The following is a 25,563-nucleotide window of genomic DNA, read 5'->3' on the forward strand; positions in this document are numbered from 1 at the left end:
GCTGTCAATTGCACAATTTCAGCTTTTTGGGAATAGATTGGAAAATATTTTTTCCTTTTGTTGCTTGAATGTATTTGTGTGGGAGAACACAGATACACTTTAAAAATCTGTTCAAAAGTCTTCCCGGAACAGTGGAAGCTTTTCGTTTGCCTTCCTGCGGTGGCCTTGGATTGCAATCCTCTTGCCAATAATTCGTACCGTATGCGACATGACCAATTTTTAATTTCACATGATATACAATGTTATGCATTATCAAGACAAGGGTATTTTTTTTTCTTTATGCATCTGATGTAACAAAATAAAATGGCGGAGGTAGGCAGTGCCACAACGAGTAAAAGCTTTAAATAAAAGTTGGGATGGCCTGAAGGGATGACGGAGTGAAGCAGAGGGTATGAGACGAGCGGATGAATCTTAACATAAAATTCAAAGATGGACATCTTAAAAGGCGGGAGCTCCGGAAATGGCTCTAATCCTCCCAAAGTGTCTTGCGGATGGAAGTTTAAAGCGGCATGAGATGAATTCTTGATGTTCACTTGTTGCCAAACTGCTGCAGTGAGGAGTTATTAATATATCTGACATTGGAATGAGTTCACAAATCTCTATAGTGAGGCTAAATTATATGACTCGTTGGCTCTGCATTCATGTCCGTTCCCCGGCAAAGCAGCACTCTGTCATTAGGCTGATCACGCTAACTCACAGTGGATCTTCCCCGCTGTCACAAACGTCACTGGCACCGAGCACAAATGTGTGCAGAGATGATATACTGCATTGCTGGCTGACATAAAATGCGCAAATAGATTTGAAATCAGCCGCCTATGCCTCGTGGGGTTATGGCTCAGGCTCCACTTTCCCAAAGTCGAAGGAGCCCTCTGCATCTCAAGAGAAAGTGGGGCACAGCACGAGAGGAAGTGATTATCAATGCATTCAAGAGAGGATAATTAAAGTCATACCGAAAAAGGGGGGCTTGGATATTTAAGGTCTGCATTGCACATCTTCAGAAATTAACTTTAACGCTTATATTCACAAGGTTTTGGGCACAATAGGTTAACTCTTACTGTATTGTTTTAATTTAGATTCTTATAATTACAACAAAAAGAAAAAAAAATCTTTAAAGCACACACTTCTGCATCTTTCTGCATCTCCTTGGGTCTAGGAGCAAAAAAAAAAAAGAAAAAAAAAAGGGTAACAGTGAGAAGTGAATACCTTTCTTCTTTGCTGGATTTTCTCCTGGCGTCTGGAATATCCAAGCTTTTACTGTATACTGACTTACTACGGTGAGACAGGAGACAGAGCGAGCAGACGGTCACACTAATGGTCAGGTGTTTGCCAAACCTGCTCTCACACCTGCCCAGAGACCTCTCGCCTAACACAAACAGACATCAAGACGCTTCCACCTCAGATTTGTGTCACAAACAACACAAAAAGTGTGGAGCCTCCCTGTGATGTGGTCACAGCGAGCACATCATTTGGCAGTTGCATGCGCCAGAGTGCTGACAAGAAACATGTCCAAATATCATTTACGAAAAAAAAAAAAAGCCTTACAGCTCGATTCGCACGGCACGGTTCAAGTGATACAAATTCTAGTTTTTGCTCTCAAGTGGCACAATTCGGATACGAGTGGAAAGAAACGCATGAAATCGGAGATCTTCACGTCAAAATCAGTCCTCTGGATACAAATCCGATATGTATCTGATCTCTGCCAGTGTGACTACAGCATGGAGGCATTGATGGGATATACCGGGTCTTCACTACAGTGAAAGCTAGGACAATTCATTCTGCTCGAAATAGTGTATAATAGTGGTGTGGCGAATTTTAAATCTGAAGAATAATTGTGGTGGTTAACTTTCGGTTAACTTGTTACCTTTAAACCAATGCAGGAAGTTAAACCAAGCCAGTCCAGGAAACTTTTAACATTTGTTCTATTAATGTGGCGAGGCATTATTTCAAGTTCCAAATACATGCATGTCAGGTTAAAATGAAGTGGCTACATTTTCAATAGCGTGAATGTGAGTATGAATGATTATTTGTCTGTATGTGCCCTGTGATTGGCTGTCAACCAGGCCCAAAAGTCATGATCATATCTTCAGCCTTTTCATGGCAATATTGTTTGTTCCCTAAAGTTCTTGAACAGAGCATTGAAGACCCAGTTGCTATTCTCAAAGGATGTGGTTCATTGTTTGTCTTTCAAGACAATCAGGGACTGGAGAAGATTTTCCTTAGTTTTCCTACCCTGTGTTTTTGCTTTGTTTAGAGCGACCCATTTTTTTCTACTTCAAATTTGAGTTTCACTTGGAGTACCTCTAAACCTCCAATAGAGGGGTGAGTCTTGATCACCCACTTGATAGGGTGCATGCCAGAAATTTGTGAGAGCACGAGGTCCTTGTGAGTCTCCGTCTAGACTGGCTATGCTTTCTGATTTTCCTGCAAACCTTCGTTCAACGTTGAGGACTCTGAATTTTGTTTTATCCTTGATTAATAACTGATTAATAGGCACGGATTTAATTTTGTGCGCGGTGTAGCAATTGGTCTCTGAAATTAACAGGGGCACAATGTGAATATTCGTTACTTGGCCTTCAGTGTTGACACCACTGAGTGTTTCCACATAACCATATTGTATACTCCATGTATCACTTGAAACTTACATTTAGCTAGACATTCAATTTCCCAAAGAGGGGTTATATCGAAATTGGGCACTTGGATCTGCAGGGTAAATCCAGTCCATCCATCATGTGTCAGCGCAAATAATATGACATGGTGTCACTTAACAGAAAGCGCAAATATGTAACACATACCGTTGGCCATGCTGGGTCATGTCGATGGCCCTCCTGGCCGGCACCGGTGAACCTCCGTCTGTGACACTGAGGATCTCCATCGACTTCCTCTCTGGTCTTCGTTTGCCGTGTCGGTTCAACATGGGGGAGTCGACCCGTTTCTTTGGAGGATCTGCGTGATGAAAAGCAGAGCCCTTGTCGTCAGGATCATCCGTCAAGTAACAACATGCGGGTTGGACCCCATTTCTGAATGTTGTACATTAACTCTCACTAATGGTGATAAGTATTGCTTTCCTCTCAGACCTCAAAACGAATGACCACACTATTGGTTGTATCACATTCAATAAAGAGGGGGGCTGTGTTAATACCAGATTACCATTTATTAACCATTTTTTCTTGCAGTTGTTTTTGTTTGTTTGATTGTTGGTTAGCTGATTTAGTTACAGGTTCAAATATTGTTTTCCAAAGTAAAATCAGATGTTTGCAAATGTTTTAGAATTAGAAAATGATTACGCAATTATTGAAATCGATGTTTTATTTGATAATTAATTCGTTGTTGACACCTAAAGTGGACTCACATTTATATCACGTGTATGTAATCTGTGACGGGCATTTAATCAGTACATATGTGGACAAACATGCTTATCTTGAGGGTATTGCATGTGAATGGTCAGACAGGTGTGTCTAAACCTGCTGGTGCAACTTCTGAGAGAGCATGTTGCGTGTGCAATATACAGATGATCAAATTATGTCTAAGCAAATGAACACATTCTTGTACCTCACGCACAGTATATAAGTGGACAGCGGTTTTCATTATATGCATATGGAAGTGAAGCTACAGTTACATTATAAAACAAAAAGATTTTTAAATTGTCAGCTAAACTTGAGTACGGCCCCCAAAGATAACTGTCATGTATCGAGGCAGGAAACGTGAGGTGTATTGGTTTCTTTTTCAAGATGAGATCGACACCAATAAGTTTTCCAAAGGAAAAAAAACAAAAAAAAACCTTGCCCTATTTACAAGTTTTTCTCCCACAACAATATGTATCCAGAGTGTGTGTCTGTAGGTAATAAATAAATAAACAAACAAAACAATATCTACAGTTGAGCCAATCCACCACTGTGGGAAGCCGATCCAAATTCTTCAGAGGGGAGGATGACAAGTGTGTCAGATTTTACACCAGGAGAATTCAAAAGTTAGAGCCGAAGAAATGATTTGCTAATGACAAGGTGGAAAGTAACCAACAGTCATTGTCATGGAGTGGAATTGTGGAAACAAATTCCAATTTAGTGACATTTCTCTGGCTGTGATATTATTTATAGACTGCCGAGTTGCATTATTTATCAGTACTTTTTGTCTTTTGTGTTCAAATCTCACCAATCTCATTGCGAGGGGGAAGGTTCTGGTCCTCTTGGCTCGGGTACCTCTCTTTACGGTCCAATAACAGGAAGTAGATCATCTTTTCTTGGTTGTCACTGCAGAAAGGGGACATAAAAAAGGAGTGCTGTAGAAATACTCTTGGGCTGGATTTCCACTGCATTGACAGTGCATGCTTCAAGTGACACAATTCCAATTGCTTGTTCTCAAGCTGCACACATTTTTGTCATGGCAGCATACTCGCGAGCTAGGTTAGAGTAAGTACACATTTAGACGCGTTTGCAAACTAATTTAAACTTTTTTTTTTTTTTTTTTTTTTTTTTTTTTTTTAAATCGTTGGGGGCGCAAATGAGCCATTTAATAAAAAAATAATAATAAATTGATGATTTTGTCAGGCTTGTCATGTTTGCAAACCTTTGTCAGGAGTTTTTGTGTATATTAAGACCCTCAAAATTAGCTTGGTTTTCTTGAGGAGAACTCAACTTTGTGTTCCAACATCACGAAGGCTTAAACACTCAAGCAAATATGCGGTAGGGATGGTTAACTCACTAGGATAAAATAAATAAATGCATAAATAATGCCTTCAGGCCTGGGCCATTATCAAACGTGTACAATTTTGATAAGATAGGATCATCTCAGTCAAGTTACAGCAGCTTTTATTGGTCAGAGTTTTCCGACATTTCGCGACACTAAAGTGTTTTTAGACTCCGTAGGCAGGCAGCAATTAGCCCACCGCAGCTACAATCTGGATAATGCTGGCGCTCCCTGTGATCGTAGGTTGTCATTCCTCTCAGCGTGGATGAGCTCCCTTTGGCTACACTTTCCTCATATGGATTTTCTGTGCCTTACCATGTCTTTTTGAACACAGTTTATCGTGTGCGGGTGTTTTGTGAGTGTGCGTGAGCACAGGCGTGCTTTTAAAATAGGCCACGGCCATAAAAAGTGGGCATCATCATTAAGATATGTCATCGTTAACACAATCTTGTAGAGGTCGGTGGGAGGGTGTTGGAGCCTACCCAAGCTGACTTTGTGCGAAAGGCGGACGACACCCTGAACTGGTCGCCAGCCAGTCACAGGGCACACACAGACGCCGTCACTGAGTGGGATTTGATCCCACGCATGCATGCTACCACACAATGCAGGCGAGCGTACCACTACACCATCAGTGACCTCCATTGTAATTATAAAAATTGCAAATTTACCACGGAGGGAGGTGAATTTTAGTGCTGACAATTATTACAGAGACCTATTATATAAGTGCCAATATTCAACGCAATCAAGTGACCTTTTGTAAGGGGGGGGTGAAAAGTGGTTAAGGTTAAGCATAAATAAACAACGTGTTTAATGTTGACATCTTGGTTAGATTTACGAGAGTGAAACAACTTTGGTTAGGTTATGTTTGCATTTATATACAAGAGAAAACACTTAAGACACTTATTTGTTTAAGCAATTAATGTTCTTTTCATCTGGTGCTGCAATATCAATAAAAAATCAGAATGTATTTTACAAATATTGTTTTTCCTTTCCAATTACAAAGAGAGCGAGAGAGAGAAAGAGAGAGAGAAAGGGAGAGAGAGAGAGAGAGAGAGAGGGATAGTTGTTAAATTAAACTCATCATGTGATGTACACAAATAGGACAAAGTTGGCAGGCAGGTGTAAAAGTGTATTTTTCAGTGAATCGCAACATTCGATTTTTTATTTTTTTTTGCCTCTGGGCCATTTTTATTTGCAATGTAGAGCAGCGAGAGTTGCTTCTGTCTGCCTTCTGTAATATAAGCAGACTGCAAAGCAGCAGGAGGCAAAGAGAAGAGGACCTGCAGTTTCAGCTCAAATGAAGCAGTGGCAAGGAATGCAGACAGCACATTTTCCCCCTGTCCTGCATTATTACTGCGTTTGCCCAGGAGAGTGGATGGAGGCACGAGGAAATGGGTTGATAGTAATGCTCCTTCCGTGTTAATTGTGTCCTTGGCTTGTAATTTTTCAAGAGTCTGGACTTTTAATGCAATACTTTCGATGAATCATGGATGAAATCGCAGTTTATATGAATGCACTCTAAATGACACTAAAGTTTTCAGTGCCCAGTTGCGTGGTGTACGTTTGTAAAGCGACAGAAAGTGAGGGAAGTGTACCTCATATGCTAGTGATGTGATAGATAACGGCATGACAGTGTGCGACAACAATGCATGTTGTATTACGAGCAATGCAAATGTGCACTCTTGAGGCCTCTATTGCAACGGCAACATTTGCTCTGGATAAAGTGATTACATTAAAAAAAAGTCCTACTAATCTTTGAATATAGACAATTTTATTTAGAGCAACAAGTCATTGGGATGTGGCTATTGTCAACTCTGTTTTTTTAAGGTTTGAAAGTTCACTCACTCATCCGAGAGGAGGTCTTTCAGCAGTTTGTTCTTGTCCCTGAAGCAGCCCAGAGAGTGCATGCTGTCCAGGACGTCGGGGTCGATGTCCTCTGCAGACGGGAGGCTGCGTATGGTCACCTTCCGCGGGGCAGGTTGCTCAGGCTCGGGCTCGTTCTTGCCCCCTCTGAGAAGGCACAATGAGATGAGTTGGAGCATCTCTTCAGCTTGTTCAAATATTGTACATACCTCTTTGTTTGTCTCATATGTTGATTTTGTGCACAATCAACTCAGCTAATTGCTTCTTTGTGTATTTTCAGAAAACCAAACATCGTGCAACCTCATTTTTGGAATTCTCGTCAACCACACATATGTTAGGATTTTGTTCTCCTCTTGTAATAATGAAAATGGATATAGTGTAATAAATAATTTCCTTAAGGCAATTGAGAACAGTTTCTCATTTACAATGCCGAGCTGTTGGCAATTCAGGGTTCACTACCATCAATTTATACGCCACCGATTCGCGAATCATCATTCAAATCCCGACTTTCTGGCGCATCCAATGATGCCACCCAAACATTCGGTTCCTTCTCCTAAGTTGTGCAAAGAAGAATGTGCTCACTGCAGCTGATTTACTTATCTTCATCTTCTTCTGTTGTTTCACTTAAGAGTCACTGGAGAATTGCATGAACTTTTTTTCTGACAGGGACAATAACTCACAAGCTTTCTATCCATCCGGTCTTCTGTACCGCTCATCCCGACGACTATAACTCATCTTTGCTTGCCCAACAACAGCGAGGCAATTTGATTAAACACTCTGGCAGTATTCCTTTTATCAAACAGAATACAAAAGATGGTCGCTTCCTCTACTACAAGCACAGCAAATCTGTTTCAAAAAAGCCAAACCAGGTGTTGTAAAACTTAAAGTGAGTGAACACCTGTCCCCCCCCCCAACCAGCTGCTTCTTCTCCCCGGCGCCTGCATTTGCTCTGTATCCTTTTTCAAGCAGCACCAATTTACCCCCCGAGCCCCAAGAGGGGAGTCATGGCCTGTTCCAATGTAGTCTGCGGCACATGCCTTATGTCTCATTTATCACATAATGGCCACTCAAAGGGCAACAACTTCAGCAGTAGAGAAGGAGCAAGTAAACATGAGGTCATACTTACATGTACCATGTGTGCTTCTGGATCTGTTCTAGCTGTAAAACAGAAAAGAAGACAGACAGCGGGTGAGAACACAACGTGCGACGGCTTCCTTTTAAAGTAACCTTTCAATGGCATTTGTTTTCTTGACGTCCAAACAAAATCAAGTGGGTGACTACTGGGTAAAGAATGAAAGCAAATGGAATTGAGGTGAATGACGTATGGCCTTCGTGAGCTCAGTGTACTAATAGAAATGTGACTGAGCCACATAAAGGGCGATTGAAATGCGCAAGGATAAAATGAGGCCCTCAAATATTAATAGTGCCAACGGAAGAATGAAAAATAAAACGGGAACGAGGGGGAGGACGCATTGGCATGTTGAAGAGAGAGCGAGAGATGATAACTCTGAGCTATAAACAGAATATTATCTTCTTCATACACACTGCTGACCTGGACAAGCCCTGCAGCTCTAAAGGGAATCTCCAATTCTCATTGTCTTTGCAGCTTACACACACACACACACACATTCTTTCACATCACAATTTTAATGTGCTTGCACGCCAACGCTATCAACAGGCTCTTTTATTCAGGCCAACGTCCAGACTCAGAGAGAAAGTGCCAGTTAAAGGACGACAAAAGCAGATGTCTGCCTAAATGACTGTGCTGTGCAGGATCAATGTATCTGCGGGGACTTCCATTCGTTGCCGCTGCTTCTGCTCAGGGGGAACCACGGGAGCCACACGTTGCCGCTCTAATTATTGCCACTCATTCACAGACATTCTCTCGGCTGTGCGCCTCCATCGGTGTTGTGATGATTTCGCTACCCCAGAGGTGCAACCTCTCCTCCGTCGGTGGAGCTGAGAGGTAGGTAGCTCAAGTTTGCTTCAACAGAGGTCACCACATTGGTCAACCTAATGACAGACACCGTGGCAGTCGGATACAAGCAAGAATATGACCTACTCTCTCCCACTTTTATAGAAGGGCTTTGAGGCTAAGAAGCAATATCACACTCGGGCTGAAAGAGACGTGATTTCGAGTGCAATATCTCATCCTTCAGTCAGTGGATGTGACAGTGCCAATTTCAGACACGTTTAATAGAAGAATGTTACCGTGCTACGACTGGCCCTGCAAAGTGTGCATTTCTTGTGTGTTGTATTTGGCGCGGTGTGTTGTAAGCTTTTGTTCAAAGTATGTGCAGGACTGCTATTACCCAAACCACTATTCAATCATTATATTTTCAAAGTCAACAAATTATCCATTCAAAGAAAACAATTTCACACTGTGAACACAAGCAATGTGAATCTGTTATTCCCAGCAAAGAAAACATCTCTCCATTTTCTATTCCACTTCTAGGCCTGTCACGTTAAAATTTCGAGACCATAAATTTGCCTTGGAACTATTGCAGTAAACAATAGTATTGTCTTTTTTTTTTGTGTTTGTTTTGCGGGGGTGTTTTTGTTGTGCCACTAATAGAGTGATGATGTAAGAAATTGAATTACATCTTATTAAGAAATGCATTTAAGTACATTTGTGATTAAAATGAGAGTAAGCAAGATCAATATTTCAGTACAATATTCATACTTTGTTTTTAAATAGTTTTGTTTACTGGTGACCCAATGTTTATTGAAAAATAGGTGTTCGTGTGTGTGCGCGTGTGTGTGTGTGCATGAGAGAGTAATAAATGCACACAGCGGCGAGTATGCTGACTGACAGAGGAGATAACAAAGCAGTGTGAGTGCACGTTGATGACGTAGGGTGAGCGGTAACGCTGCACTGATCACCAACCAATCACAGTTAAGAACTTAACCTTGCAAGCTATCTGAAAGGCAGCTACGTGAACCACTATGTGACGAAAGAAAAATATCTACTTATGAGACAAGAAGCGTGTTTCACAATAAGCACTGTGTTGCAAGTAAAAAAAAAATTCCAAACAGCAGGATGTCAATTTTTTTTCCAATACGTGTAATCTTAAGTTATGATTCCAAAAAATACTTTAATTATCTGAATGATATTGTGAGAAAATAACCTCGTTGGGTCATTTTTGAGCAATTTGTGAATCTAATGTTTGGAATAGCTTTGCTCTGTTTGGCTTCATATGATAAATTATGTGTTAAAACTATTGTATATTATTCTGTTGCATGTATCGCACCCTATAAAAGTATTAAATTCAAATAATGCAGGCATGCAGAATATGAAAAGATGTACGACAACGCAGGACTTTGGAGGTAAACTTGCCAACCAGTAACAATGTCCATATGCCTGCCAAAACCTCTTTATTGCAAGTCAAGACCTGATGGAGTTAAGGATGTTTTTCCATCCATCATCTGTACCGCTTCTCCTCACTAGGGTCGCGGGGGGTGCTGGAGCCTATCCCAGCTATCTTCGGGCAGTAGGCGGGGTACACCCTGAACTGGTTGCCAGCCAATTGCAGGGCACACAAAGACGAACAACCATCCGCACTCACACTCATACCTAGGGGCAATTTAGAGTGTTCAATCGGCCTGCCATGCATGTTTTTTGGAATATGGGAGGAAACCGAAGTACCCGGAGGAAACCCACGCAAGCACGGGGAGAACATGCAAACTCCACGCAGGATGGCCGGAGCCGGGATCGAACCCACACCCGATGCTGTCTCTCACTGTGAGGCCATCGTGCTAACCAGTCGGCCACTGTGCCGCCTAAGGATGTTTTTCCTATATTTAATTAAACAGTAATGAATAAAAAAACATATCCACATATGTGTGTGGGGCCGATCTTTATCTTTGTCTTTGACAGAAAGGCAAAGGGTAGTTAATGAGTCTTTAAAAGGACATAAAGGGCAACAATATAATAAGTGGTTTGAGGGCACTGATCACATTAAAAAAAGGAAAAGGAAAGCCCACTGAGGAGCGTGTGGCTATATAATTCTATTCAGTATTTCTATTCTAACCACTGAGCTGCTTGGCCCCGTGAGGATCTGATGTGTGTGCGGCCATGATAATATGCTCTTTGATATAATGAACTCGCCTAGCTTATTGATTAGCGAGGGATTGCCTGATGTCTGTGTGTGACAAGTGAAGATGAGAATGGCGCCACCTCTTTCAGTCATGGAAGGATTTGCTTAGCTTGGACTTTTTAGCCAATTTACACAACGTGGGTGTAGCAATGGAACGTCCGACCAACCTCTGGATTGGGAGACAACCACTGTATCTTTGAGCCATGCCAACCGCTCCAAGTGAGTGAATGTAGTGCGTTGAGTGCGTCAGATTTTTTTATTCATTCATTCGTTTGAACCGCTTATCCTCAATTTGTTAGAAGAAATTATGGGGGTTTGTTTGAACATAAAATATATTTCTTTGTACTCCGAAAATGTCTAATCATAGCCTCATATAAGCTTTCATTTTAGTGTGGAGGAAAAGTACGTAGGCCTTGTGTCTCTTTCTCTCTGTCATCATTTTGCTGCGAGACAAAGCAAGATATCTGCGGTTGGGACGGGAGGTATGTAGAAGGCCAGTTGCATGAGGCAGATCATCTGCTTGCTCATGCGTGTGACCTTGCCGAAAAAGAAATACACAGACACTTAAGGTTGTATTTGAGCCGTCACCGTGCATGTAAGTTCTTACTAAATTGTATCGGCTCTTGTCCGCGTTTTTGTCGCCTAAAGGGCTAACGTTTTCTCCTTAAAAAGTATTTAAATATACAATGTTTCATTCTTCAGTTTTACAATAAATTTCCACAGCAAGTGACATAACATCTTAACGCAAAGATGCTTTGCTTCTTGTATGTATAAGTGGGAGTGAAAAAAAAAGGCACTAAGGCATGCAAAAAGTGTGTTTTAATGTGTTTAAGTGTGCTTCCAGAATAAAGTGTTCCACAAACTGTCCCGCGTTGAAAGCGTACCATTATACAGCATAATACAAAAATGTATTTTAATGCAAAACCATTATAATTGCTGTGTGTTTGTGTGTGTGCGCGTCTAGGTGCAAGGGGATCCAGGCCAACCGCTGATTGATTCTTTAATTAAAATGCTGTTTAGGCATTAGAGTGCTGTGAGCTGAGCATGGAACACAGCAGTGGTTTGGCTCTCAACGCCCTGTCACTTTGATTCTACGATAAACGTCAACATCATATTTTGGCTTGTCATTCAGACCGCTTCCCCTTGCGGACTGTGCACTAAGAACAGAACAGCAAGAACGCTTCATCGAGTGGGGCTATTTGACTTTCCGCGAGGTCACAACACACCCCCGAAGCTGTTTAGACCTCTCCTGCACGAGAGAGAAGAGGTGGGGGTGGGGGGGGGGGGACAGGTAGCATATTCTCTCCCAGTGGCTCAGTTTGTGTGCCGCACTCTGCAGTGAACTGGCTGACATAACTAAAAGGTCCTCAAGGTGACCTGTCCTTGTCTTGCACAGGCAAAAAAAAACCTTCAAGTGTTCATGCCTACAAAAGAAGTGGAGCTTTCATGTTGATGATGAGATTTGTGGCACTCCTGAAAAAGAGCAGTTCTGGTCATGGGAACAAGGATGCCAAATGATGGCGTTTTCCCGTTGCCGAGATGCACCAGATGCATGGTCACAGACAGACTGATGAAGTTGGGATTGCTTATGCAAAAAGATGAAGCATCAAAATATCTAAATTACTGAAGGCCAGGAGCACAAACATAAACAACGGGGCAGAAATTGTACCGTTAATTAATACATTTCCAGTCAGCAAAATATACAAGGACAGAGTTGCCGAAATCTGAAAGGCAGATGGCAAAAAGCAGCGGCATCTCTTCCTGCGAAAAACAAGACAAAAAACCCCCCTCTAAGCTAGATAGTTACAGCCATAGAGCAGCACGTTTGTTTGCTGCAGTATTCACCAGTGCAGTTCTGGTACGACTTCCACGTTCAGGTCATTGCCAAGGCGATGAATTTAAAGGACTTTGCAGGAGGACCTTTTAGGTGCTTCTGCTTCATGCAGCACAACTGCATCAGAACACGGCCAGCTTTGATCTTGCATTTTGTATTTTTATTTGTAATTTATGTATTTGTAATAAATTACCCGCAAAAAATGTGACTTATACTCCAGTGTAACTTATGTTGTTTTTTTCGACCTCATGATGCATTTTGGGGTTGCTTCGACTTAAACTCTGTCTCGACTTGCAGTCCGGAAAATACAGTAATATATAAGGGTCAACATGAGTGTTGATGGATGTGTTAGTACTGTATCTGTGCCCTTCGATAGGCAGACAGTCCAGGGTGCACCCTGCCTCACGCCCAGTGCCAGCTAGGATTGGCTCCAGCTCAATCGTAACCCTAATTAGGACAAGCATTGTGGAAAACGGATGGACGGAAACAACACATTTTATTTCCAGTCAAAGGACGTATGCAGCAATTGTGCAAAGCAAAGAAATTTAAGGTCATTAAACATGAGCTGCCTATACATAATGAATGAACATTGTCTCCCCATCAGTTATTCTTTTTCTTTCCTAACGGAAGAGGCAGATTCTAAAATAAGAATGCCAAGATTCGTGAGGTTCTTCATGTGAAAGAGAGCATTAGCGAAACACACATTGTTATTGAAAATCAGTGATGCAAATTTTAAACAAAACAAAAGTATGTCTCGATATTTGATGGAGAAGTTAAATTGTGCAAGTGCCACTATGAGGTTCGCATGGTCAAAGTGCTTAGACTGTTTTCTTTTTTAGATCTCAACTTTGACAAATTATACTCATCCGCAGTAAATACGGCTGTCATTCAAAGCGCCGATGTGGGAAATGATAATAATCATGCTGCAATAGGTGAGCAGCGCCACGCCGTTGACAAAATTTGCCCTCTGAACATTTTATTGCGCGTATAGAGCAGGGACTCGGGTGCAAAATTAATTACCTCAATAAATTGTCTCACACATTTTAAGGATGTTTTAGCAGGAATAGGCTCACTTTCAAAATTGACCAATAATATTATGCAGTTGTGAGTGAGCCCAGTGAACTCTGTCTGCCGACGAGCCACATTATTGGAGCTGCTATATTTAGTTGAAAAACAAAAGAATAAACAAACAAACAAAAAATATTGTTTGTGTTTTCTTACATAACATTGCTTTGAGGAAAAATAAAGGAATTCAAGAAGCGCATCTGTAAACCAGTTAAAAATACCGAAAATATTTTCTACTGCATGTGGTTTAATAAGTACATATCCATGCATCCATCCATTTTCTGTACCGCTTCTCCTCACTAGGGTCGCGAGGGGCGCTGGAGCCCATCCCAGCTCTCTTCGGGCAGTAGGCGGCATACACCCTGAACTTGTTGCCAGCCAATCGCAGGGCACATAAGTTCATATAGTCTAAGTAAAAGAAATTTTGTTTAAAGTATTACTACATTTACAAGCAACAAGGCAATGAGGTTTCTCAATATGGGAAGGCTGAATATCAAATGAAGTTATTACATTTCTAATAAGTTGTTTGTTGTCGTCACGCAAGCTAGAGAGGCGCTAGACATCAAATTGTGCGAGAAAGTCCTGAAGTTTTCCTGTTATGAGCTCCACCATTTTGTTTCGTATAGAAACATGTCATTGGTTGACAGATAAACAGCAGCCCAAGGCAAAGGTGCTCAAGCAGCATAGCCTCTTCACTTCACTGACCGTTAGTCTTTTGGAGGCATCCACTTCAATCATGCCCCGCAGGAGGTTCTGACAGTCTGGAGGGATGAAGTGGGGCATGTGAAACACTCCTAACTTCACTTTCTCCAGCAGATTCCTCAGGTTGTCGTCATCGAATGGCAGCGCTCCCTGCAAATAAAAAGGGAGTATGAAAATGAAATTGTATGTGTGGATGGCGCAAATGAATAATGCAGAACATGATTTAATGTGCGTGTGCGTGTTTTTGTGTGTGTGTGGAGGTCGTCAGAAAAAAACATGAACAACTAAAAGGTTGGCTCTGAGAAATAAAAACATAATTCCACTTTAATCTCAAGCAATTTTACACATTTCTCCCTCTCTCTCTACTTCTACTTCTACGTTCTCTAATGGGAGCAATATGCCCTCAGCAACGATCCAAAAATAAATAATCAGCAGCAGCAACATAAAAACAAGGGCATTTCTAATTATTACCCCACTTTGGCATTTACCTTGTTAATTTAGCATTATCAGAGTCATTTATCAGCGCAAGTTGACATCTCACAGATGTGGCTGCGTGATGAATGGCAACCTCCGCAGGGTGACAATATGGGGGTGAAAAAAAAGTGAGGAAAATTAAAAGACACGGCGATATGTGGAGAGACGGAATAACACAATAAGGGCGTGCTTGTGTAAGCAATGATCTGAGCTGCGTCGCACGTCTAGAGAGTGCCACATACGCTACCTACACTCAGACCTGGCAATGTGTGCCCATAATGGATAAAAGGAAAACAGGAAGTGATGGGCAAAGACTTGAAGACAATGTTTGATTCTTCAAGCTGAATCCAATGCAGAGGTGCGATATATGTGCGCACACATGCAACCAAGGAAGCGGAGAAGAAAGCCAAAAAACAAAGACCGCCTTTGGCCAAAGTTACTCGGCAATAGCATTCCTTTTGAGCTGTCCTCTTGCAGTTTGACGGTATTAATTATTCATGCAGGAGTGTGCAAGAACTAGCCCAGCTGTTGATGAAACAAATCTGTGGGGCAGAATGTCCGGGAAAGCACATACAAAATGAAGCTGAACAAAAAGGCACCATTACGGATCCTGCAATGTATCTTTGAAGGCAAAATTAGCTTGTGGGTGTCTCAGGAATGGGATATGTACTCTCTGACCCATGTGAGACATGGCGCTATGTGGAGAGGCGGACTAACACAATAAGGGTGTGCTTGTACTTTTAGTTGAGAGTTTATATCCAATCAGAATTCAGCTAGCTCGTGTTTGCCAGGCAGATTTTGCGTAGTACGAGTGGCAGGTACTAGTCGTCTGAGTGAACAGGCTCTTAGAGTTGATAGACAGTCGCGGTAGCCAATCAGATCACAAGTTAGTGACAGTAAGGCCTTCTTGCAGGCCTTACGTTGATGGTGACAAAAGATCCAGTGATGCAATAATCACTTGTGAGAGGGCAGCGCTATGAGGAATCGACAAATCCACACCAGGCGACCGTACGAAAATCTAAATTATATTCTTGCTTTTTTAACCCACAATGGCTGAAGGAGGGAAAAGTGTGTGTTTGATTGCAAATACACTTGCAAGGCCATTTTCAAGACGAACCTTTCAAGAGAAGCTAGTTCTCATGAGCCAAAAGTCATCCAGCACCCAGTAGTGCATCAGCCATGGTATCATAAATGATCATATTATAAGGTGTATTCAAGTCAGCCTAAGTAAGACTTACACTGAAGATCTTGGTGTGAAATGCACGGCTCGCCACTGCATTTAAGGCACAACTTCTTGTCCAACTTAAACCAACCTCAAATAAAGAACAAGTTGACACACTCACCACCAATAGGGCAAAAAGAATGACGCCACAGCTCCAAACGTCCGCTTTCCTCCCATCATACTTCTCCCCCTAAGGACGAGAGTATTAATGTTAGCATTAGTAAAACAAGACAGAGGTTTGGAGTGGAAGCCTTGTAAAAGAGCATATCATGCACAGCAAAGAGAAGCAAAAACAATATCAAAGGGGAGAAATTATTCACATTTATAGCTCTGTGTTTTCACTCTGGCAATCCGTTGCAATAGCTCTGCATGATCCACAACCAAAAGTTTTCTTTATTTCGAATGCCCAAGGTTTCTGAGTATGTACAGCCGAAAGCATGTCAGTGGCATCAGTTTGTTACATTACATAAGTGCCGATGAATATTTTCCTACATTCAGTATGATTAGATCAAATGAAATAAAGTGAATTCCACGTTATCTACAAAAGCCACAACTGCTACAAATGAAGGACGCACTGAACATGTACCAAAACAAGTCAAATCTACACACCCCTGCTTATATAGCAGGTTTGTGTGATATAAAAAAGCCTGACCAAGAAAAATCTGTTTTTTTCTAACCTTAATGTAACCCAGAACCTGTACAACTCCACTGAAAAAAAGTTGTATTTTTTATTTTATTTTTTAAAGTCCAAAATTACATTCAGTGATAGCATTAAACATTAGAGCATTCGCTTGGAAAGGGAAAAAAGTGCCAGGAAAATCCTACTACAACTTCTGAAGTTATTGCTGGTTAATCGGATTCACTTTAAATAGTTGCAGATGTTTGAATGTGATTAGTGTTCCCAAAATGATATTGAATACCCTCATCCAAGTTATAAAGTGTGCACACTAAACGCATGTTTACTCCCCCTCTTGAAGGCAAAAAAAAAGGTTTTACAAGTTATAGGCCACATTAATAGAGGAAAACTGTTTATTGAACTGATAACTGATCATTTTCATGTATTTTTTTATTTTCCATCACATTTAAAAATGATGGTGTGTGGATGTGTTATAAGCACTGTAAGTCCATTTAGTAACAAGCAGAAAATGGGTAATAGCTCCCCAAGGAGGAGCTTGTTGACTCACCCTTATGACCTCTGGACATGCGTAGTGTGGAGAGCTGTTGGGATAACAGAAAGACAAAGAATGAATGAGCAAGCTCACTGAAAAACAGAGGGAAAAAAAGAAAAACTTTTGACATGTCATTCTTTTTTCTGACACCCGAACCTCCGCAGCCGTACAGTGTCGTGACTTGGCTTTATGGAGTCATGACACATTAAAACGGCCTACGCATAAAACTGGGGGAAGAACAATTTGTACAGGCAATAAATGTCTTCAGTGAACACATATCAAGATGTGCGTCAGGAAGTTTGGACCATCCTGACTTGTCCTATTCCCTTTTTTTCCAGCAAGGGCATCGTCTTGGAGCGCACAGAAAGCAGAGCCACTAATCTTTGCAGTTGCTGGACGGCATGCTGACAGTAAAGCCAAATGTGAGATTGACACATCAATATTATGTGTAGATTTGTAGAGCTACCTTGCAGCATTGCTCCATGGGTGAGTGAAGAGGCTGCCGAGTCACTTGCAATGTTAAAATTTGATGGAGCACATCATCACATTATGTAGAGGGCACTCACCAGACACCTTTATGTCCTGTATGTATGAACCCAATGTAAATACAAGAGATGTTTTGCAAATCATACTTTGTCCCGTAAATTGTGTCATACTGATAGAAGTTAATCTGTTTTAACTCTCATATAGTTAAAGGTGACAATGTTTATCCAAACGGTGCAATCATTTCTGTTTGTAAAGGCAACAGTTTATTACTAGATATCACTAGATTGTACAGGTGCACCTAGCGTCCACCTTTCTTATTTTTAGTAGACATCTCACAAACAAACAAAGAAAGCAAAGTCTTCCTCAGCTTTCACTTCCTCCAGTCTCATTTAATGGCAATAATGAGAGGAGTGTGTATAAACATGGCTCCCATTAGCTGGCCTGTTTGTGTGTTTACTCATGTATAGCAGGCCTGATGTCTCGGCTCCCTCTTGCTGTCAAAATATCAGCCCATTATAACAGCAACATCATCATGTCAATGGGAAGGTTTACACGTGAGCCCATACAAATTCAGCCTTCCTGATTACAAGCGTCTCAGTGCATTATGCAGATGAGTGCAAATAAAACAAGACTGAGTTCTGCTTTAGCTATTCAAGGACTTTGCCACAGAAATGGCATGAATAAAAACTCCAATTAGATATAGTTTTTGATTGAGTTTAGTGTGTTGTCATACATGCAATATGTGATCATCATCTGATCACCTGATTCACATGATCAACAGCTGATCATTTTAATCAGGCTAGTTGGGGGCGAAAATGAGCTCGAGGACTAGAGTTTGAGACTCCTGCACTGGTCACTTAAGCGGATGCAACCAATTGTGTCTCACTTCAAAAAAGACAACGTTTGTCTTTTAAAATAATTAAGCAGTATGCATTATATATTTTCTTGTTTTACGTTTACTTTTGCTTCATTAATATGTGAAAACAAAATTTAGTGTATTACACTGTGCTGTTCTGTACATTACAAAGAAAAATCCTTGATAATTTAAAATAAATTACATTTACTCTACACGAGTCTAATAGTGCCAACATTAGAAAAGTTCATCTTTGGAAAGACAAAATAGGTAAACTATTCTATCGAATGTGGCAGTGAGAGAAAAGTTATAGTGTGTGGAAAAAAAAACATAAAACATAAAATTATGCTAATTGGAAGCGTTTCTAACCCTTTTCAAAATGTATACCAATAACTTCAAAATGGAAAATTGTATGTTTCCCTCCTCCAACACACTTGATTCAAATGATGAGTTGGTTATCATTTCTATCAGGTGTGTTTGGAGGAGGGAAACATCTAAACATGCAGAAAAGCGGCCGGAGTTTGAGAAACCTGGTCTAGTGAGTGTATCGACCAAAGATTACTGACAGAATTGTTCAGTCCAATCAGTAATTATTTCTATTTTAGTATCAATTTTTCACACATGGATACAGATGATGATCATAATTGGGAAAAAAGTGCAATCCTCATGTTAGTTTAAGAATGACAGAAAATCCAAGATTTTGTAATGCTAATCTGCTTTCATTGCAGTTAAGGGTTTGCAGTTTGAGTTTAACCGAGCATGTAATTTGTAGAAAAAAAAACAAAAAACAATATTAACAGTCAGTCGCTGACGAACATTTGCACAAGTTTATTTTCTATCAAAATGTGTGCAGCTTCTTGATGCCTAAATCTCAATTCCCATCCATCATTTATTGCAACCAAACAAACTGATGAACTCGCTCATGTGGGCCGACGCAGACAGACCAATGCATGCAAATATTATACGGATGCTCCCGTCAATGCTTCTCCTCTTCTAGCATCTGTGTGTATCAATGTATGTCCCCCGAATCTACATGGGGCCAGTATCATCGACAGTCATCTCCATTACCAGCGATAAATGGAATACATTTGAGCCTAGCTGCCGCATGGAGGCCAGATAAATGTGTTTAATTAAAACACGTCATGTCTGCACTTAGAGATGAGACGGCCCAGGGAAGCACGGGCAATCAATAAAAAGTGCAAGGACCGTCCGTGGATGGACTGATGGTGCTGAACGACATGGCATGTCTGCATTCTCACTACAAGTGACTGTGAAAAGCAGATGCTATTTTGTGGGGAATTTGGTTGTCTTCATGTGACTTACAGCCGTCACCTTTCTAGGAAAATGCTTTGGGATGATCTCCGTGTTTGCACAATCTAAAGTATGAGTCATAAGACATCAAGTCAACAAGGAATATGCAGTCTTAATGCCTGTGTGCGCATATCGGCCTGTCAAAATGACACGATTTTCAGGACAATCTATTTTTCCAGAAACAATAGTATAATTTTTTTATGACACTGATGTAGTGTTATATTAGAGCAAAAACAATGTAAGTCCCTACAGCCTTTTAAGAACAATTATCTTTCAATTCTCATGAACATTTGCATTAAAAAATAAATAAAGATGACTCAGGTTCTGCAAAAATAAAGTAAAATGAGACTTTTCTTTCGCCTTCAGAATGTCCTCTTTCACTTGGTTGTACAAGGCAAGAATGGCTGTTTGGGAAATTGACCTTTTTTTTTTTTCGGCAAGTCGTGCGCAGCCCATCAAACGTCTGCAGTTAAATGTTCACAGCATTATTATGATCACTAATATTGTTGCATTAATTTTTAAATAATTTTTATTAATCAGAAATAGATCGTTCTAGATATGTATCCAACCATTGCCAATCATCCAACAGAATAAGCCATCTCTCCCTGCAAATATACCAGATTTGTGTCAAATTAAATAAGGCCAGATTTCATACAGAGTAAGAATAAGAATATGTGCCTAAATTGAGACAAGAGCAATATTTTCGTAGTCATACTTTGATTCTTATTTTTGTTTGGTAGTTAACCGTGAGGGGCAAATGACATTTGCTCATAGGGTCAGACTTTTTTTTTCAATAAGAATTTCACAGCATTGTATTCTGTATATGTGCTCTGTAAGGACAGATGGTCCTAGTTTAGACATATTTCAGCATTGGTCAGGGATAAACAAACAAAACCTGTTTGTACCCCGCGCATGTTTTCATGTTGCGTGTGTTTGAGAGTGACTAGTTTCAGTTGGCGGTATAATCTCAGCGGAATTAGGGCTGCGTTTGGGACAGATGCCACAGGGCTTGCATGCTTGGTGTCACGTGGTGTAACCACTGAGGGAATGTTCTTCCTCATCATCAAATTGTGGTGTACAAGTACTGCAACAATAATAGTCAGAGTACACCGTAACCTGAGGACATTCAATTTGGAATTTTATCAAAGTTTTGAGACAAAAATGTCCCTACTTTTATGTCAAATGTCTGTCATCTCTACTGTACATATTTACATATTTGGAGTTTTTTTTCTTCAGCTTTTTGTGACTATCTTGCAACATTATATTCAAACAAAATGACCAGCATCCGCAAGAGTCATTCAAAGAAGAACATAAAAGAAGAGGAACAATAGACGATGATAGAAGTACATACAATAGAACATAGCACGTGCATTTAAAAAAAAGTCTACACACCCCTGTTTAAGTGTTTTTGTGTTTTTTTTCAGGTTTTTGTCATATAAAACAAGAGACCAAGATAAATAATTTCAAAACTTTTTCCAGCATTAATGTGACCTATGATCTGTGCTTCTGAAGTGAAAAAACTAATTATTTTAGATTGTAAAAACGTGTGCAAGTCCTCTTAAATGGAGTAATGTGGCTGTGTTCAGAATTAACCAAGCACGTAAAAATCCGTGTTTTCCGGGAGTCAGCGCACACTGGCCACTATTTAAAAATGAAGTTCCAATGCTCTTGTAGGGATTTCCTTCCTTTTTTTGACAGAAGCCTGACTGTTTGTACTGTCACTGACTGTTTTTGGAACTGTTCAAAATGCCCTCTGCTCTGACTAAGGCCCTAAATCCATCTGAAGAAAAACAGCCCCAAAGCATAATGCTGCCACCACCATGCTACGTGCGTCACTGAAGCCATTGTGTTTTTTTGGCGTTTACCAATGTTGCGTTACTCTTTCAAATTATGGCCAAAAAGTCCAACTTTGGTTTCATCGGACCACAATATCCTCCCACACACGTGAGGGATTTCATGCGCGTTATTGTGAAATCTAGCTGGGATGGATTACAAAGTGAAAAAAACTACAAGAACTAATGGGAGGAACTTTTAATTGGTGGCAAGTGTGTGCTGACTCCCATTTAAGATGAGTTTCAAATGTACAATTGGCTGTGCACAGTTGTGAGACTATAATTTTGTTTCCACTCTTGAAAATAGAGTACTATTCGTTTTTTAATTGAATTGGACAGGTTCTGGGAATATTTTTTCTTAATGGAAGAAAACGTTTAGAAAGGATTTATCTTGGTTTTTGTTTATTTCTACAGAAAATCTGTTTTTTGAAAATGGGGTGTGTAGACTTTTTATATCCACTCTGTGCATATGTAAAGCAGAACACAGCAGCAACGCTAGTGAATGTAAAAATCCGACTTATCCAATTGAAGTATTACCTCATACTACAACATTTACGACTCAACTGTTTGATTAGCACGCTGCAACTGATTGTTTTGAAGCAGCGAGTGACCAGTCTTCATGCACCTGTACTGTATATCACTATATTTTGCTCCAGCTGCAGCAGATAGAACATATACGGTAAATGTGCAACAACAAAATACTACATCCAGTCTATTTGTGTTATTGAAACGCCAATGCAGCTCCTTTATGTACCAATCATGTGCAAGTAAACCAGTGCTACAGTTTTATTTCTGGAGCACTGAGGCCGCACACTCGTCACAACACATTGGGGTTCAATAAAACTTGTGTGTAGTCCTCCCACTTTGAAAGTGACTTTTCCACTTCATTGCAGTCATTGTGGGATTGATGGGCCCAGCATAGTCGTGACTAGCGCATCATAAAACCCGCAACTGATGTGAGGAGACAGTAACGTTTGGCCCTGGCCCTGCCCGCAGCCATGGCACACGCTGTGAGACAGACCGTCTGTCCATCCTCAAGAGCTCAACCAGCCACAACAGAGGCTTTGAGCACACAGCACCAGACAGAAGGCACAATATACGGCCACCTCCACACATCCTTGATTACTTTGTGCCTTTGCAACCCCTTTATGTTCATTCGGAAGCATGCCTGAGAATATTTTGCAAAGTACTCACCCGCAGCTGGTTTCCAAAAGACTGTCCCCAACCTGAAGAGAGGCCATGCCGAAATCTGCTATTCTGATGTTATTCTTTTCATCAAGCAACAGGTTCTCTGGCTTCAGATCTCTGTGGCTGAAACAAGACACAAAGAAGCATGTAGAAGCGAATGAGACAAGAACACAATTCACACGTGTTCTACAAAGTAAGTGAAGGTGAAGGGACAAATTTCGTTGATCAAACACCTGAGGGTCACGTCCATTCGAGCAACTCAGCACCTTCACCCTTTAGCGCATGGACCCCTGCTTGCTGCATCACCTCCCCCTTTCATCTAACTCAAGCAGAAACCAGAGGCTCCCACCTCAACGCTGAAATGCTCCTCAGTGTGACAGCCCCCTGCTGTGCCCTTTTTTTCTTCCATTTCCCTTCCCACTCCTCCACTAATCCCATTCCTCTCATCTCGCAGACAGCCACCAGCAAACTGGCTGAGTAAAGCACACCGAGGGGAGCTGGCCACAGAGGTGGAGTTCATTAGCTGCCATTCATTATCACTAAACACAGCATGGGGGGAAAATATTACCTCATTTTGAAGAGACCACCAGAAGAAAAAAACGGATTGTGCTGCTTGAGTATTCCATGGACAGCTGTTTAAAGAGTAACGTTATTATAGGACTTAATGTACATTGGAAAGGGCCCACTAACCCGGCCTTATAGGCAGTCGGAAACCGACTTTTAAATACTGTTACAAATGAAGGTCTTCGATCTAAAGAAAAAATGTTGAGAATTGAGAGAACCTCTGAATAGCCAAGTTGTCATCCTCTTGTTGATACAAAGAGGTTTTAATCACCAGTAAGTTGTAGTGACTGTGACGATGACAAAGGATAATTGATTTAAAAGCAAGTGCGTTCAGATGTTCGACCTTATGTTGTATCGTACAGCTTTTTCACTGAAATTTCTTCCATATGTCAGCCAGCGGTGAAGCTTTGTGAATGATTGTGCACAGCGCGACTGTTGTTTTTTCATCAGGTTTGGTTCGAGGATGCTAAATGTTGCAAAGATGTTCACCAGACATTCTTCTTGCAAAGAAATTGTAAACATTAAAAATTAGATGGTGACCATTAAAACTGTTTGTGAACATCTTTGCAACCTTCAATGAACCCTGACGAAATTCCAACATTTCATTGTTTGCTAACACTCTCAAAACTTCGCCGCCAGTGAGATGTTGGCTTTAATGAGAACAAATGCTGGATCAGCATCAACATTTTAATTATTTCCTTGTCCCTGACCATTTCTTCACCAGTGTTATTTGTTGTTAAAATTGTAACCATAGCTGCAAAAGTTAACTTGTCATGAGGATGTTTTACTATATATTGTGCATTATAATGTGAAATGTTTCTAGTCTATGGTGGGACATGATGGCCTTCGATTAATAGTTGTAGCAATAACAAGATGTATTTTTTAAATATAAATATTGGAACTGACATATAAATATACAAACACATATAGTTGATAATTGGTCTAACAAGAGAGAGATAGGCCTTCCAATTGATTAGATTAACAACCAATCAGATTGATCCACATTTTGCACACTGCGATTGATGGCACATTCATTCAAACCATATTTAAAAGGAACAGTGACTCTTAATTCTTCCCACTTACTTAGACTTAGTCCTGTTTGGACTTTGAATGTGTTTTGCATTTCATTTCATTCACCCATGACAGCAGATGGTCTGACCAACAATGACTTCTCAGCCATGTTATGTACCTACTTTGGTATGAAAAGCAATAAATGTGTTCTAAAGTGAGATGCTTTAGAATAAACCTTCACCTATGATGCTGGATGACCACTGACAAGTTAGAACTTCTGCCTGGGATCATTGGTACAGCGAATTATCATCTACATTGTAAATCGCTTAATGGCTTGGTCTCTTCATGCCTTTTATTGCACCGAATTTTGTCCAACATTGTAACATTTTACTGAGCTCAGTAACTTTGATAATCCGCACCCCGCCCCCCCCAAAAAATGACTGACCGGTCATATTGCTTGGTTACCGCCTCAATGTAGTATATTACTCTAACGTGTAACTTTTATAATGTGCGACCCCCAACACAGCGAACCAATCCAGACCTCTATAAGGTGCTGAGAGCAGGCCCGCCCTGCGCCAAAAAAGCTCCTCGCACATCCCCCAATGTCACCAACCAACCTTTATACTCTGTGCAATCAGGTGGAAATTTACAGAAATTTATGACATTGTCACAAAGTCGACTTTCACCACTTTAAACTAATCATATAGGAGGGAGAACATCTGTACAAGTTTGCCTTTGGACATTGTAACATCACAATAGACTTTTAACCTAATATGGCATCAGCTGCTGTACAGTTTGTTTCCTATCCTGAGGGATTAGCTGTCAGGTGGGTTAGCATCACACTGGGACTCTAAATGCGCATTCTGTATAAATTATCTCATGACACAGTTTCGTTGCTTGTCCATTTCAGACATGATAAAGGGGAAGTCAAGTAATAAAAACAAATCTATACAATAGCCCCACTAGTCTAAACGCAGCATTCTGATTAATATTGCACTTTACGAATATTAATTAAGCAGTAAAATCCACCCGTTTTCACCCATCTCAGGTGGGGATAGACATTGGACACAGTGCCTAAAATTCATCTTGTGAATGTCACATGACCAAACCCAGAAAAAAAGTGACTCATAATTGGTCATCATCTAAGCCCTTAATTAAGCATTCATTTTCAGTTGATTCGCCGATTTGGATTTTGGCGAATTGATTTTG

At 40.7% G+C, this 25,563-nt stretch overlaps 1 protein-coding gene across 3 annotated transcripts in view; it reads right to left on the reverse strand.

Moving 5' to 3' along the window:
- brsk2a (BR serine/threonine kinase 2a) overlaps nucleotides 1-25,563 on the reverse strand; it is a 166,549-nt gene that overhangs the window by 16,901 nt on the left and 124,085 nt on the right. For 2 of the 3 annotated variants that reach the window (XM_088297802.1, XM_088297804.1), the window contains exons 5-13: nucleotides 22,786-22,902; nucleotides 17,125-17,158; nucleotides 16,062-16,130; nucleotides 14,248-14,394; nucleotides 7,673-7,704; nucleotides 6,529-6,693; nucleotides 4,150-4,247; nucleotides 2,793-2,943; nucleotides 1,204-1,269 (exon numbers count right to left, since the gene is read on the reverse strand). In XM_088297802.1, the coding sequence (XP_088153928.1) occupies nucleotides 1,204-1,269; nucleotides 2,793-2,943; nucleotides 4,150-4,247; nucleotides 6,529-6,693; nucleotides 7,673-7,704; nucleotides 14,248-14,394; nucleotides 16,062-16,130; nucleotides 17,125-17,158; nucleotides 22,786-22,902 (879 nt within the window). The remainder of the gene's footprint in view (nucleotides 1-1,203; nucleotides 1,270-2,792; nucleotides 2,944-4,149; nucleotides 4,248-6,528; nucleotides 6,694-7,672; nucleotides 7,705-14,247; nucleotides 14,395-16,061; nucleotides 16,131-17,124; nucleotides 17,159-22,785; nucleotides 22,903-25,563) is intronic. The other variant, XM_088297803.1, reaches the window with a different exon arrangement.

The sequence above is a fragment of the Idiotropiscis lumnitzeri genome, chromosome 6 (assembly GCF_059441095.1).
Source record: "Idiotropiscis lumnitzeri isolate Australia: NSW breed Sydney's pygmy pipehorse chromosome 6, RoL_Ilum_1.0, whole genome shotgun sequence".
Classification (NCBI taxonomy): domain Eukaryota; kingdom Metazoa; phylum Chordata; class Actinopteri; order Syngnathiformes; family Syngnathidae; genus Idiotropiscis; species Idiotropiscis lumnitzeri.